Genomic DNA, 14,185 nt, shown 5'->3' on the forward strand with positions numbered 1-14,185 from the left:
GAGCTATGAATATGATGACCATGATGATTATTAAGTCTTATAGCACTAGAGAGTAAAGATATGGAGCTGAGGAAGCATGCAAAACAAAAAAAGACTAAAGTGCTGCTGCATCACTCACTTCAGACACAAAATATACGGGAATTAAATCAGAAATTCTTTACAAAGTAACTCTTAGACGCCACTGAACAAAAAGACACGTTTTCCACCATTCCATCATCTATTACCTGTGCGCGCAACAATATAATTTATCACCTGTAGGTGGCGCGTTTCATTTGTACTAGGAACTCGGTTCCATGTTGTCCCGCATTCCCTCCCTCAGGACTGATCCGTGCTCCGTCAAGAAACACCTCCGTTTCTCTTAGTGAACTTTTCCAGCCTTTGAGAAGCTCAAACGCTGTGTTTCAGCTCTCCAGGAATGAAACGCGCAGTTCTTCTGGAAAGCAGCCACAACAAACAAGAAGCTTATTCACAGCGCACCTGTGAGATTTAACCAGAACCTGGACAGATTTCTTGGACATTTTACAAAGATCTAGGAGGAGATCCAGCAGGAGATCCAGACCGAAGAGTTTGTCCCATACCTGTACTGGATGTCGGATGCCCCGTCTATAGATCTCATCTCATTCAACAGATCAGAGTTTATTCCCAGGAAGGATGTGTAACTCAAGGATTACTCGTTTGGCTTTGCGTGATTCTTTGCCCATGTTCCTCCTGGCGTTGTCCGTCTTGGCCACTGCGAGAGACACAGGTAATGGTTTGGTTTTTCGTAATGCGCTCTGGGAGGAGAAAATGGGATATAAGATGTAATAAAAAAAAAAAAAAAAAAGTGTATGTGTATATATATATATATATATATATATATATATATATATATATATATATATATATAATGTGTGTATGTGTATGTGTTTTTCATTTACATTGTTTAAAGTACTGAGAGTCTGAGGATGCAGAGGGATCAAATGCAGTTATCATGCAAGTCTGGGAATCTTGGTGCATTGGCTTGCGTAATTGTTTTTGGAGAATTTTCCATCTCCATGAAAGTGCATGCTGCGTGCATATCTAAAAACCCATACCAACTGAGATCCTGGTCATCAATGCATTCCAGAGATCTCCTTACCAGAAAATCATTAAGATTATTTGAAAGTGATCTTCCTTTGTTGGGAGTCACTAATTCATTTAGTTCCCTGCAGGGGTGTGTGTGTGTGTGTGGGGGGGGGGGGGGGGTGACAGATGTCCATGTTTCCTGTTTTACAGAGCTTGCCCTCTTGGGTCTTGCCATTCCATTTGGTTAAAGGGTTTTGAGGGGGGGAAAGGGGGGTGGGTGTAGATGGGCAGATGTTGAGACCTGCAGGTTGTCTCGGAACACTATCACCCTTTTGCAGCAGGGCTGATTCTTGTCTCTGAGCTGAATGTTTTCTGTTTTAAAGATGGTATGGTGTGGTAAGTCTGAAACATGGGGTCTTTGAAATCTTCAAAAAAAAACCGCAGAATAAATTGGATTTTTATCAGAGAATAGATGTGCGAATAGGCGACAGCCGCATCACTGCGTCGAATTAAAGGTCCACGGGGGGCGTTTGTGCCTAACCACAGGAGGCTGAGCTCTTTTGGCCAACACCACTCGCCCCCCATGAACAAGGTGTGTGGATATTCAACAAGGTCATTGACATGCTAATTGATTTACTTGCTAAGAAGAGTCCTTGAACCCAAAGGCGATTGTCTCAGAGCCAAACAAAAGAGAACTTTTGGCAGAAAAGAAGATTTTTCAAACATTAATTTACATTTCGACCTCCCCTTCTTTGATCGAATGGCTCTGTGGTGAGTGAGTGTGTTTGGACTCTAGATTTCACGATAAGGATTTCCTTGATCAGGGGTTCGAAATTAAAACTGATGTGTGGTGTGTTTTAAAACGTGATAAGGCTCCCAAGCGCCTTGATCAGAGCTTGACATTAAAACATGTTGTCAAATGCTGTTCGAGTCTGTGAGGTTGGTGTTCTGGGCATACAACCATGACATTCCAATTTCCCATCATGCCCAAAACTAATCCAGCAAGGCGAATGGGAACAATAACAGCCAGTCATGATGATTGATGTTGATTTTCCCTGCTGTGCAGCTCACTTAAACCCTGCTTCCAAAGCGGTCCTTGCTAACGCTAAATTAGTTTAGAACTTAAATAACAGATCTACCCAGTTTGGAAGGAGCACATCTGGGCTATATTTACAGTACATATAGACCCCCCCCCCCCCCCCCCCACTGGTGTACAAAAACCGGTTCTGCCAACTAGGACGACCGCTCCGGTCTGATTTATGAAGAGCTAAATTGTTCCAGGACCTGTGAAATGATGAAACAAAGAAGCAAAGTTGCCCTTTTTTTTTTTTTTTTTTTTTTTTTTTTTTACAACACCTTCCTTCCCCCATCCCCTGCCCTGCTTTTGAGCTGTGAAATGAAGCAGAGCAAGTAGAAGTGGACATGCTTGAGAAGGTAGCCAGAGTTCACTGTGTTAATACTGTGCTAACCAGGGCAAGGGTGTAAATCTACAAAGAGCCCAACACACTGTGCCACAACAGAGGATTTGCGAGGGGAAATCCATGAAAGGGATAGCTGATCCTTCGGGAGCCTTGGATACTGTGAATGTCCTCATCAGTAGTTTGACTGCAGGCCTTTAAATCTGATCTGCACGCACACGATTTATGCAGGGATTAGACATTACATTAATGAAAGTATCCAGGTCTGTGAAAAAGGTGGAGATGGGCATTAACGTTATCCTGCACTCGGTCTTCTTGACTTGGAGAGTACAGTATATCATTTGTGCATTTAATGTGCATTTAATCAGGACAGCCTGCATTGCTGAAAAAGTTGATTTCTAGTAAAAAAAAGATTTCTAACCAGCAAATGTCTACAGTTAAGAGGGCTGTGGTCAGCTCCTGGATACAAAATGGAATTTTGATTTGTATTTTTTGTGAATGGTTTTAAGATCTGGATCTACAGTTCCAGAGAAACTCTATTCCAAACAACAAAAATGGCACTTTTCCCCCCTCTTAGTATAGTGACCTGCCAGTGACGGCACATAAGGTGGCTAAATCGCCCTCCGTAAATTTAGAGATGCTCTGAAGTATAGCTGCGGTTTGTAAAATGCAGAAGTCCATAAATATTAGATCACACCAACGTGACATTAGTTATTCTTCAGTGTCGGTTGTTCAGAGAGAAGCATAAGGGACGGAAAAGTTTGGTGATAAACAAAATGGCTTTTTCAGGGAAAAGTCAGTATTCAGTGTGACCTCCTTTTGTCCTTTTGTCATTTTGAAGTCTTTTAAGGGGAAAAGCATCCTGAAGAGTTTGATCTTCTGTTATATATGATGTGATCTGTTTTAGATTTAGGTTGTCTTTTATTTCTTTCTCTGCCCACCTAATCCCATACTGCCTCTAAATGATGTGGAGAGCATTAGATGCTTGCCAGGGTTTTATCAGCTTTTTTTTTCTCTCCAAATATGTTTTTAAAGCGTTAGCAGTGTGCTTGGGATTGTTCTCCTGCTAAAAAATAAAACCATTCTCAATCAGGCATTTTCCAAAAGGAAATGCATGATGAAAGACTTTTACTTACGTGTGTGTGTGTGTGTGTGTGTGTGTGTGTGTGTATATATATATGTATATATGTATGTTTTTGTATCGGGTCACCTGCCCTTTCCTTCTATATGTGGTTCTTTTCCAAACTGTTACCACAAAACTGGAGGCCCTCAATTGTTCAGGACGTCTTTAAATAAAACTTTGCATTCGCTTGAACTGGGAAACCCAAAACCTGCTCCAGCATGGTGATGCTCCTGTGCACAAAGTGAGCTCCTTGAAGATCTGGTTTACATGCTTTGGAGAGGAAGATCTTGCTGCTATAGAGCTCTGATCTCATCCCTACTGAACACCTTTGGGATGAATTGGAACGCTGACTGCACCCCAGATCTCCTCACCTACATCAGTACCTGCCTTGTAGCTGATAAACACAAATATCTATAAGCACACTCCAAAATCTAGTGGATCTAGTGGAACATCTTCCCAGAAGAGTGGAGGGAATTATAAGAGCAAATTGGGACTAAATGTGAAATGCTATGCTCAAAAATCACATACCGTACTTATGATCAGGTGACCCAATACTTTTGGCAATAGTGTATTATACTAATATATATATATATATATATATATATATATATATATATATATATATATATATATATATATATATATATATATATATATATATATATATAGCAGGCTTAACTGAAAACCAGTTCAACCTATTCATTTCTCTTTTTTGTTTCTGTTGGTAGATGATTTAAGTCTGTGGAATTTCTACTGTCTCCAAGTCCTAAGATTTCTTCTGACAGTTTAAGGACCCCAATTCATCCAGACTCCATGTTAAGCCCATAAAGCGACATTTTTTCCAAGGGCCACCCAGCTTTAACTCTCGAATAAACTCGCTAAGCCTACTGGAGCCAGGAATCAGTCTGAATCAACACTAAGTTTATTTTATTATTAATAGAAATATTTCCTCCCCTTATAAACCTCTCTCAAACCTTTACCTCCAGCAAAGGGGTTGTGTTTAAATGGCCTGGAAGGGTTTTATAGGTTGGGGATGTTTAGAGCTATGTTTATATTACTGGTGTAGTGACCTAACCAGAAACAAACTTCAGGGGTAATTAGTAAATATGATTAATTACATCATTGTATATTTCCAATTATTTAGGGTGTATGCCAGATGGTCAGAATAAAACAGTGTTCTGAAAAGTGGTTTTTGAATGGAAATATATTACACCTCCACTTATACTCATAAATGCTTGAAATGATATCGTGCTCCAGGGTTAAGATTCTACCAGATTAGAAAAAAATGATTGGAAGATAAATCAGAATGTTAGCATTATTACTTGACACTGAATGATTGGCAGGAAAATCCTATAACAGGCAACAGCCGAGATATAATGGGATTTGGTTGATTGGTTCCTATGTGTACTGCACCTTCTGGGTCGATCAGAACACCTGGCAGTGAATTCCACACTAAAAAAAATTTCCGAACCCATAATTGATCCGATGACAGCACGTACACACAGTTCTAATCTCCCTCTGATGCGCCAATGATCCTCTGACATAAACCCGATTTTTGTATCTTCTTACCTAAACACTGACACATCATTAGCTGGTCTAATCCATGCTTCCTTGAGGTTGCATGGAAGATGCTTTCATTTGTGCTGAAACTGTACAAACAGTCTGTCATTTCAAACCTCACAGCTGGTTGATTATTTTCCATCTGGGGCGACGGGAGCTTAGTAGAAGATGCAGGGACTGGGATGTCTAGCTGACATGGCAATTTTTGACACAAAGACCCACCAGCAGTGGAGCACGTTGTGCCCCAGTAGAGAAATATTAATGCGGTTGCCTTCTGTTGGAAAATTGGATCGAGTCGCAGTCCATGTTAAAAAACTGATGGGAATTATTTATTTGGTAATTTGCAGGAAGCTCCTTATGTTAAACAGGTTTAAATCCACTTTGAAAGGTCTTTATTTGTTTGTGGTTTGTTTCGAGAGGTTGCCCTGAAGAATGTAATATATCAGTAAGGAAGCAACGAATCTAGACTTTTTTTTTGCTGGAAACTTTATTGATTTAATGTAATTGAATCAGATTTCTTAGATAATGGTTAAAACGGAAACTTTTTTTTTTCATTTTTTTCCTCGTCTTCTCTTTTTTGCTGCTCTCATTAGGGGTCTCTACAGCAGATCGTCCATCTCTATACAATCCTGTCCTCTACAAAATTAAACTCCTTGCTTGGCCTTCCTCTTTTCCTCCTTCCTGCTGGCGCAATCCTCAGCATTCTGTTACCGATATACCCCACATCCCTCCTCTGCACATGTCCAAATCAACTCAATCGCACGTCTCTTAAAACATCCTACCTGCATGGTCTAGACTAATTTCTAATCCTGTGCATCCTCATCACTTTCAGCATCTGCCACCTCCAGCCCCACCTTCTGTCTTTCTGTCAATGACTCCGTCTTATAGCACGTATCACTAGAGTCTTAGAAACTTTCCCTGTTTCACTCCTGTACACACTTTTCTATCGCAGTTCAAAATGGAAACTCAGTTTATTTGAATTCCAATAAAATCAGCAAAAATCTAAATGTTTTTTTACTATAATTTTTGCCTCATTTTCTCGGTTAATGATAGTAAAATATGTTGCAAGATTGCTCACAGGCCTCAGACGTAATCATTCGGGTCTATAACCGTTTTTACTGCTAGGCCTGTTAAACAACATCTTTGGATTTGGAATTTTGCTCACACTGAAAGAAAGAAAAAAATCGGATTAGTTTATTTCTACGTACGTGGCGCAACGAACTAATTACGAAGATGCAAAGTGCATAAAATGTAGCGGCAAACACCCTGCTGAGAAAAAGACCCAAAAATGAGTCCGGCCTGTCAATAAATACCAGGTGTTTGACTGATTGTTTAGCTGGTGTAATTCAGACACTTTAAACAATACCTTGACGCTATTTAAAAGCACAGTTGAAGCAGCGTGATCGAGGTTTGGTTGAACAGCATTTGAGTAGCTGCTAATCTTTTTCAAGGCGATGGATAAAGATTGATATGCCCAGGGGCTGGCGTGCGGGTGAAACTCGCAGAAGTGGATAAAAGGAAGTGTTTAGAATTTGAATGACATTAAAAAAAAAGATTTGACAAGCTACAATTGTCGGATTGTTAAACATTTGGAAAGGCTGCTGGTTAATAATTGTAGCAATATGAAAACAGGTGTTACTGCTCTTGTCATGTGATTTGTGTTTCTCTGCTTCGCTGTTGAAAATCGGACAAAAATTGCATGACAACGGTCGTGTTCCTCCTTCTGTTAACATTTATAAAGCAAATCTATGTATAAGGAGTGAGAACTAGCCGTTCCCGTAATGAGAACTCGTCAGGTTTATTGCGTGTTTCGTTCTTGCCGTAACTGATGCCATAACTCGAGACATTTCATTACCTCACGTTTATTTTGATTTACAAGTCACGTTTTATAGCCCTTCTTTTTTTCTTTTCGCAAAGTTTTGACATCGCTGCACGTTTTCGTGTCAAATAAACAATTTTTACGGCACGCTCTTGAAGATAATCAATAGCTAGGACAGGTATGAAATTTCCTTCTCCTTCAAGTGGCTTCCTTCTTCTTTCCACCTCTCCTGCACTAACACAATGTCGGTTTTGGCCTGTCCAGATAACATCTGTTTCCCCCCCCCCTCCCCCCTTTACATGAACTCATCAAAGATGTGTAGAAGATCATCTGTTGGAGACTTGAAACAGATTATAAAAGTCAGCCAAATGACGCTGGAGCACAGAGAGTCTTTTATGTGCGTCCATCATGTATCTTTCCTCACTGATTTGAGGTCCTCCAGCTGTTTGCATTCCATCAGGTGGCACCATAGCCTGGCAGTGAAGCATGTAGGGGAAGAACAGAAAGCGTTGAGTGAAAATTGGATTGTTGTTTGGAGTCAAACAAACAAACAAAAAAAAAAAGACCTTAAACTGTCCTGACTATGTGCTGCTTTGACAGACAGAAGAGGATGAAATACTTTTTGTTTAACGTTCAAGATCCTGCTGTTAGACGTTGCATTGGATACAGCTTGTTTCTGGTGAACTTGAAATGAACTGCTTAATTGTGTCTCGACAATGGGTGAAACTTTTGTCTAGAAAAGTTCTGGGGACTGGAATGATGACAACAGACGAATAAATCAAGATAAAAACATTCGTGAACAATGACACCACGTCGGTCTGCGCAAACAAGGTTTCTAAAACGCGTCCTTCAATATAAAAATCTGTTTTGGATTTTAGTCTTTAAAGGGGAATATTTTGTGGAGAACTTTCCAGCAATCGTGAATGTTTCGAAAAACGGTTTCGTAAACCACAGCGACTGGCTTTTAAGTCACTTACAGTATCTCACTAAACCTGTTAGTAGAAAAGTAAACTGAAGAGTGTGGTCTCACAAGCTGATGATTATAATTGCCAGTTATGATGACTCCCACATCTGGATTTTAACCTCACGCCTTATATTTGCCGTCGTATAACGATTGCAGCGTTCTACAAATAAATTTCCGAACTGAGTGACCGTATTGCTGTGTCACGCAACCCTCAGAGGAACCTGCTGAAAGCACACCTGTACAAAGATTGTCCGTTCACCAAGATTAGGACGAGACAAACCTTTCGATGCAGACGAGAAACGAACACCTCGTATAGAAATAAACTGAATTTTAGAAACATATGGAGCAGATTCCGTCACAAGCTATTATATAAATAAACACAAAAGGGAAGGAAAATAAAGTTATTGTCGTGACCCTGAAGCTGATTATTTTCCCACAGCGGCATGTGCTGAAGTGTTTTTATTCCTCTTTTACCACAGCACTTATTCCAGCGATAAAAATCTTTACAATTATTTAAGAATTTCATGCCAAATGTCTTTATTTTTCTTTTAACAGTTATGTTTTATGTCACGGAACCTCCATGGTCCTCCAGTACAAAGTTTACCTGATGCTGGATTAGTAGGAAACAGTTCTACACAGTTTTCATTACAATGAGAACGTTAATAAAACTTTATTTACATGAATATAAACCTGTGATCGATTTCTGCGAGTTGCAGAAAATGATTTATTGCCAATCAAAAGCATATTATCTGATATCAAAGATCTTTCAGGAATTGTTGGAGAACCTATCACCTCCAGCATATCGCTTTTGCTTGAATGAATTAGCGCATATTTTTTTTGCTTTGTTTTTTTATGAAGAAGGAGGAAGTATTAATTCTGTGTCTGTAAATTGTTTTGCCTGTATAATCTGATTGTTTGAAATATGTTCGTCCTCAGAAAAGGAAAAAAAAAACACTTTCATTTCATCTTCCTACGAAATTCCAGTTAGCTTGGGGGGAAATTCCTTGGTTAAAGAACCACAAGGAAATTTCTGAAGCAGCTGAGAATGCTGTTCCATAATCTACAATTTTAACCAGCACATGTTTTGAATAAACCACCAGCATGGAGAAAAACTCAACAGACATGGTACACTTGAGTAGAAAAAAAAAAAGAAAGTTCCTCAACGGTTTTTGGGGTGCGTAATGGACCTTTTTGGATCTTGGATTTTTTGAATTGGTTTGTACTTTTGTTTTGTTTTTTTAAACAAGGAAACCTTTCTTTTACAAGGCTCTTCATAGAACCATTAAGACATTCTTTCTTTTAGGTTTTTTTTTTTGTTTGTTTTTTTTTTACCATTCAGTTCCAGTCAGCTTTTTTGGAAATTCCTTGTTTTCAGAATCATGGGGAACTTTCTGAAGCAGCTCAGACTTTGCTGTTTTATAATCCTCAATTTTACCCAGCACATGTTTTGAATGAAACACCAGCATGGAGACAATCGTTTGAACAAATGGCTGCTTAAAGGTTTTTGGATGCTTAGTCGTTCATTGTGGGTTGCATACTTAATCTTTTGCTTGGCTTTCTGTAGAACCATAATAATTTTTCTTTAGTTTCTCAGTTGCTTTGGAGTATTTTTCTTAATTTTTGCAAACCAGTAAGTGCATTTTACCAAACAATTTGTACAAACAGAACCACACCATCAGTCCTTGTAATCTTTAGTTTATCTCTAAAAAAGTAAATATTTGTGTCATCTCATTGCCATCAGAATCACAAGTCCTTTTATCATTGTTCACAAACAAGATGGTCAAAACGTCGCACAGTTTCAGTGTTTTCTGATGTAAACTACGGTTTGGATCACAATGATTGAAAATGCACAAGGCCGAATTTCTTCTGTGTGGCATCTATAAATAGATGCCACACGTTTATTATATATATATATATATATATATATATATATATATATATATATATATATATATATATATATATATATATATATATACATTTCAACGGCACAAATGTACACAATACAGTGTATGTACTGTTTATTGATTTCAAGAGGATTCACACTTTTACACTGTACTCTAGTGTTTGTTCATTTGCTGGTTGTGACATTAACAATTAATAACGTAGGAAACAGCAGACAATGGTACACAATCAATTAAATGAATGTACCAAATCATAGGAAACGAGACATTTCCTTTATTATGTGCCAAAGTGACTCGGTGATGATGGAACCCTAACCCTACCCTCTCTCTCTCTCTCTCTCTCTCTCTCTCTCTCTCTCTCTCTCTCTCTCTCTCTCTCTCTCTCTCTCTCTCTCTCTCTCTCTCTCTCTCTCTCTCTCTTTCTTTTTTTCTTCTTTCTCTCATTCACATATGTGAAAATCTGATGTCATGACATTCAGCCCAAACTGACTCACACATGCAAACATGTACACTCCGAAGCAACTGTAAAAAACTGTAAATAGCTGAACTAAAGAATAGTTTATAGTGCTAGATTGAGCCTTCTTTCCTCAGAGTGCAGCCTGGGAGATCAAACAGGCTTGTGTGCAAAGAGTGTATTATTGGTTAAGAATTCAATCAGGAAATTCTCCAGAAACTATTTCTGTTTTTCAGCATCTGGGCCTCTGTTTTTATGTTTATCGAAGGAATCGGAACCTGATTTTTAAAAAGTGCCACACTTTTCCCTTGGCACCTAAGTTTGTCTTTTAATATGTTACCATTGTTTATTTTTATTCTGTTTCTAGTTGATCGGAATGGACATTTCCATCCACTTTCCATATGTGCTGTGGAGACAGTTGAAGGCTGTATGAAGCAGTTTGGTCTTATAACAAACCATTCTTTTTAGTGTGCTGCTGTCTGGTGTTAATTTAGCCTATTAACACACACACACACACACACACACACACACACACACACACACACACACACACAGGAGACTGTCTTATTGTGGACTGTGCATACTTGTTCAAGTGTGTAACTGTAAGTCAATGGCAGCTTCAGTTTGTCTGGTTGAGAATGTGCAGTTTTCGTGGTTGTGTATATGCATTGTGTGTGGATGTGCACCATGGTTGTGCACATGCAACTTTTGGTGTTGTATATGCAGTTTGTGTGACTGTGTACATGCAATTTGTTTGGTTGTGCAGATTGTATTGTTGTTTTTATGCAGGTTGTGTGGTTGTGCATGGGCAATTTTTGCGGTTGTGTATGTGTAGTTTGTGTGTGTTGTGTATTTGCCGTTTGTTTGGTGATGTACGTGCAGATTGTGTGGTTGTGTATATGCATGTTGGGTTGTAATGTATAGGCAATTTTTGTGGTTGTGTATGTGCAGGTTGGGTGGTTGTGCATGGGCAATTTTTGTGGTTGTGTATGTGTGGTATGTGTAATTTGTGTGGTTGTGTTTACATGTTTGGCTGTGCACATGCAGTTTTTTGATGATGTATGTGTGGTTGTGTATATTTACATTTTACATTTATGGCATTTGGCAGACAACCTTATTCAGAGACTTACAACTGAGCAGTTGAGGGCTAAGGGCCTTGCTTAAGGGCCCAGTGCCTTCACCACTGTGCTTCAACCTCCCCTTATATGTATATGCAGTGTGTGTGTTTGTGTACATGCAGTTTTCTGGTCATGTTTGTGTGGTAATGTCTGTGCAGTTTGATAGAAACTTGAAGAGCCATTTTCATGATGATGATTTTATATTGTGGGTGACTCAGAACACCCCCAACTCGCCCCCTCTTGCTCTTTAGGCAACGTTTACAGAGTAGCCCAAATGTTCTACCAGGAAATGACATATGGGTAACAGAAGTTTAACAAGCAGGTAGACAAAGTCGGCTGATCTTTGCACACAAAGACAACATTAAACTTTTCGGAATACTTTTTTTTTTAGTTAGGTTGTCCCAAGCAAATGTCTTTTCATTTCTCCCCGGTCTCCTGTCCTCAGGTCTGTTTCTCTATCTAGACTCTTTGGTTTTTATTTTCAGCGTCCTGCTCCACCCCCCCCAACCCCTCCAACCTTTCCGACTTTTTTTGCTTTGACGTCAGCAGATGGAGACTGTTGTTTTAACCCAGGCATTGGGATGAAATTACCATCAGTAAGCTACCTTAACGATGAGGGTTATCTCTGCTGCTGGTTGAAGATAACATCTGAGGGTTGGGTTTTTTTTTTTGGGGATTGGTGAAAATACCATTAGCTTGCAGACGGTGATAAAATCTCGCAGCAGATGAAAAAGCTTTGCAGCCGACCTGCTCAGCTATCACCGATACGCCATTAGCGTAACGACAGAAGTGAATCTGCTGATTGCTGTGTTCGATCAACAACACATCCAGATCATGTTGGACCATCATGGAGTCGATGAAACTAAGCTATGCAGCCAGTAAGGACATGGTGTTGATGCGTGTGGTATGCTTTTTCGTGTATCAGCAACAAGCATAGTCTATGCAGGACCACAAGATTAAGACTCGTACTCAGATGATCGGGTTTCTGTATGGCACACGACGTGATTATATAGAGAAAAGGTGCGATTTAAAAATAAAACTAAACAAAAAACAAAATCCTTTTATATTAGCACTTGAAATGCAAAGGATGAACATCTGGCAGGAATCTACAGGTTGACTAATCATGCCTGACCCGTTTTGACAAGTCTGCAGCTTGTTTCGGGATTCGTCTCTCAATGAAACGCCTGCTTTTTTTCTCCAAGGTTTATCATGGAGATAACGGTACTGATTGTAAATGTTAGAAAATATGTAATTTTTTGTTGGTGTGTGTAGAAAGATAAGGTAGTAGAAACTGGGAGGGCATGTGTTTGAAGAAACTAGTGGCATCTGCTTTTAATTACACTGCATCTGCAGTCATTCGTGGCTTATGTTTAGAGCTCCCTCACTCTTTCAGGCTACCCTCTCTCTCTCTCTCTCTCTGTCGCTCTCGCTCTCTCTCTCTCTCTCTCTCTCTCTCTCTCTCTCTCTCTCTCTCTCTCTCTCTCTCTTTCTTTCTTTTTTTCTTCTTTCTCTCATTCACATATGTGAAAATCTGATGTCATGACATTCAGCCCAAACTGACTCACACATGCAAACATGTACATATTTGTGTCCATATTTTCCTGACAGTTTCTCAGGGTGGAATTTCAGCTCAGGAACACGGCTCACTGGTCAGCAGTCAGAAGTGACTTGTTCTGGTTTGCGAGACAACTCGCATATGTCCCCCTCTTGCAACTTGGCTCGCTTAGATTTCACCAAACCCTCACTACACACACACACACACACACACACACACACACACACACACACACACAAACACATTCTTAAGGAATTCCTAAACTTAGACTATTAATAGGAGCCAGATGATGAAGCCTGTGCATGCAGCAAATTGAAGATGATTTCTGACCAAACATTTTCCCCCTCCTGTTTTCCTTATCACATAAGTCCCTATGCTGTGTTCTGTGTGTTCTGCTTGTCTTGTATTAATCTGTATTCCCAAACAGTTTGTTGATGTTTAGTTCCATGTGGATCCGTGTTTATGCCGTGTTTTTTTGTGGTTGTTTGGGTTAGTTTAGAGCTTAAGGCTGTATTCTCGAGCAGCAGGAATAGTTTATTTAGTAGTTCGGGAAAAGAGGATCATGCTCCACTGAGGATTTTTCGTGTTTGCAAATGCATTTCAAGCATAATCCGTCACAAAATTTTGCCGGAATAAAAACACAACATTTTGGAAAGTAATCAGCGGCAAGTTGGTGAGATGTGACTAACAAGCATTTATATTATAACGGTTCATTCCCAAAAGTGTTCAAATGTTTTAACCTAGCTGTTACTCTAGAGAGAAATTATTTATTTTTAGAACAAGCATGTTAATAAATCCCTATGATTTGACTTGCAGCTGTAACTTAAATCGACTCCTTCTAACGTGTTATAATCAAGAATTCCATGCGCTTAGTATGTAAAACGCACAATATTGTAGACCTTCTACAAAATGTCACTCCAGCTATAGTATCCAAATGGATAAAGCTTGGATTCATGATGATCTCAAGTTCATATGCTGCCAGACATCATTTCAGTGGTTAGATCTAAATAGCTAATGCGGCCTAACTCGAGTAATCTAGCTAACTATATTTTTCACTTTGCTTTTGATAAATAGGTAGACCTTATTAAAAAAAAGAATAGTTGTGTGTTTATTAAATCAGGGAGGCTCCTGAGTATTTTGTGGATTGAATAATTCTGTAATAGGCACTGGATTTATTTTACCTACATTTAATGTAATATGACCCATTTGGCAGCATTAGTTAGCTA

General features: G+C 39.2%; 1 protein-coding gene across 1 annotated transcript in view; it reads left to right on the forward strand.

The window, feature by feature from the left end:
* Positions 1 to 614: 614 nt before the first annotated feature.
* ror2 (receptor tyrosine kinase-like orphan receptor 2) overlaps positions 615 to 14,185 on the forward strand; it is a 72,450-nt gene continuing 58,879 nt past the window's right edge. The window contains exon 1 of the mRNA XM_083567948.1: positions 615 to 745. Coding sequence (XP_083424074.1) covers positions 652 to 745 — 94 coding nt within the window. The 5' untranslated portion in view covers positions 615 to 651. The remainder of the gene's footprint in view (positions 746 to 14,185) is intronic.

This window comes from Silurus aristotelis, assembly GCF_946808225.1.
Source record: "Silurus aristotelis genome assembly, chromosome: 18".
Classification (NCBI taxonomy): Eukaryota; Metazoa; Chordata; class Actinopteri; order Siluriformes; family Siluridae; genus Silurus; species Silurus aristotelis.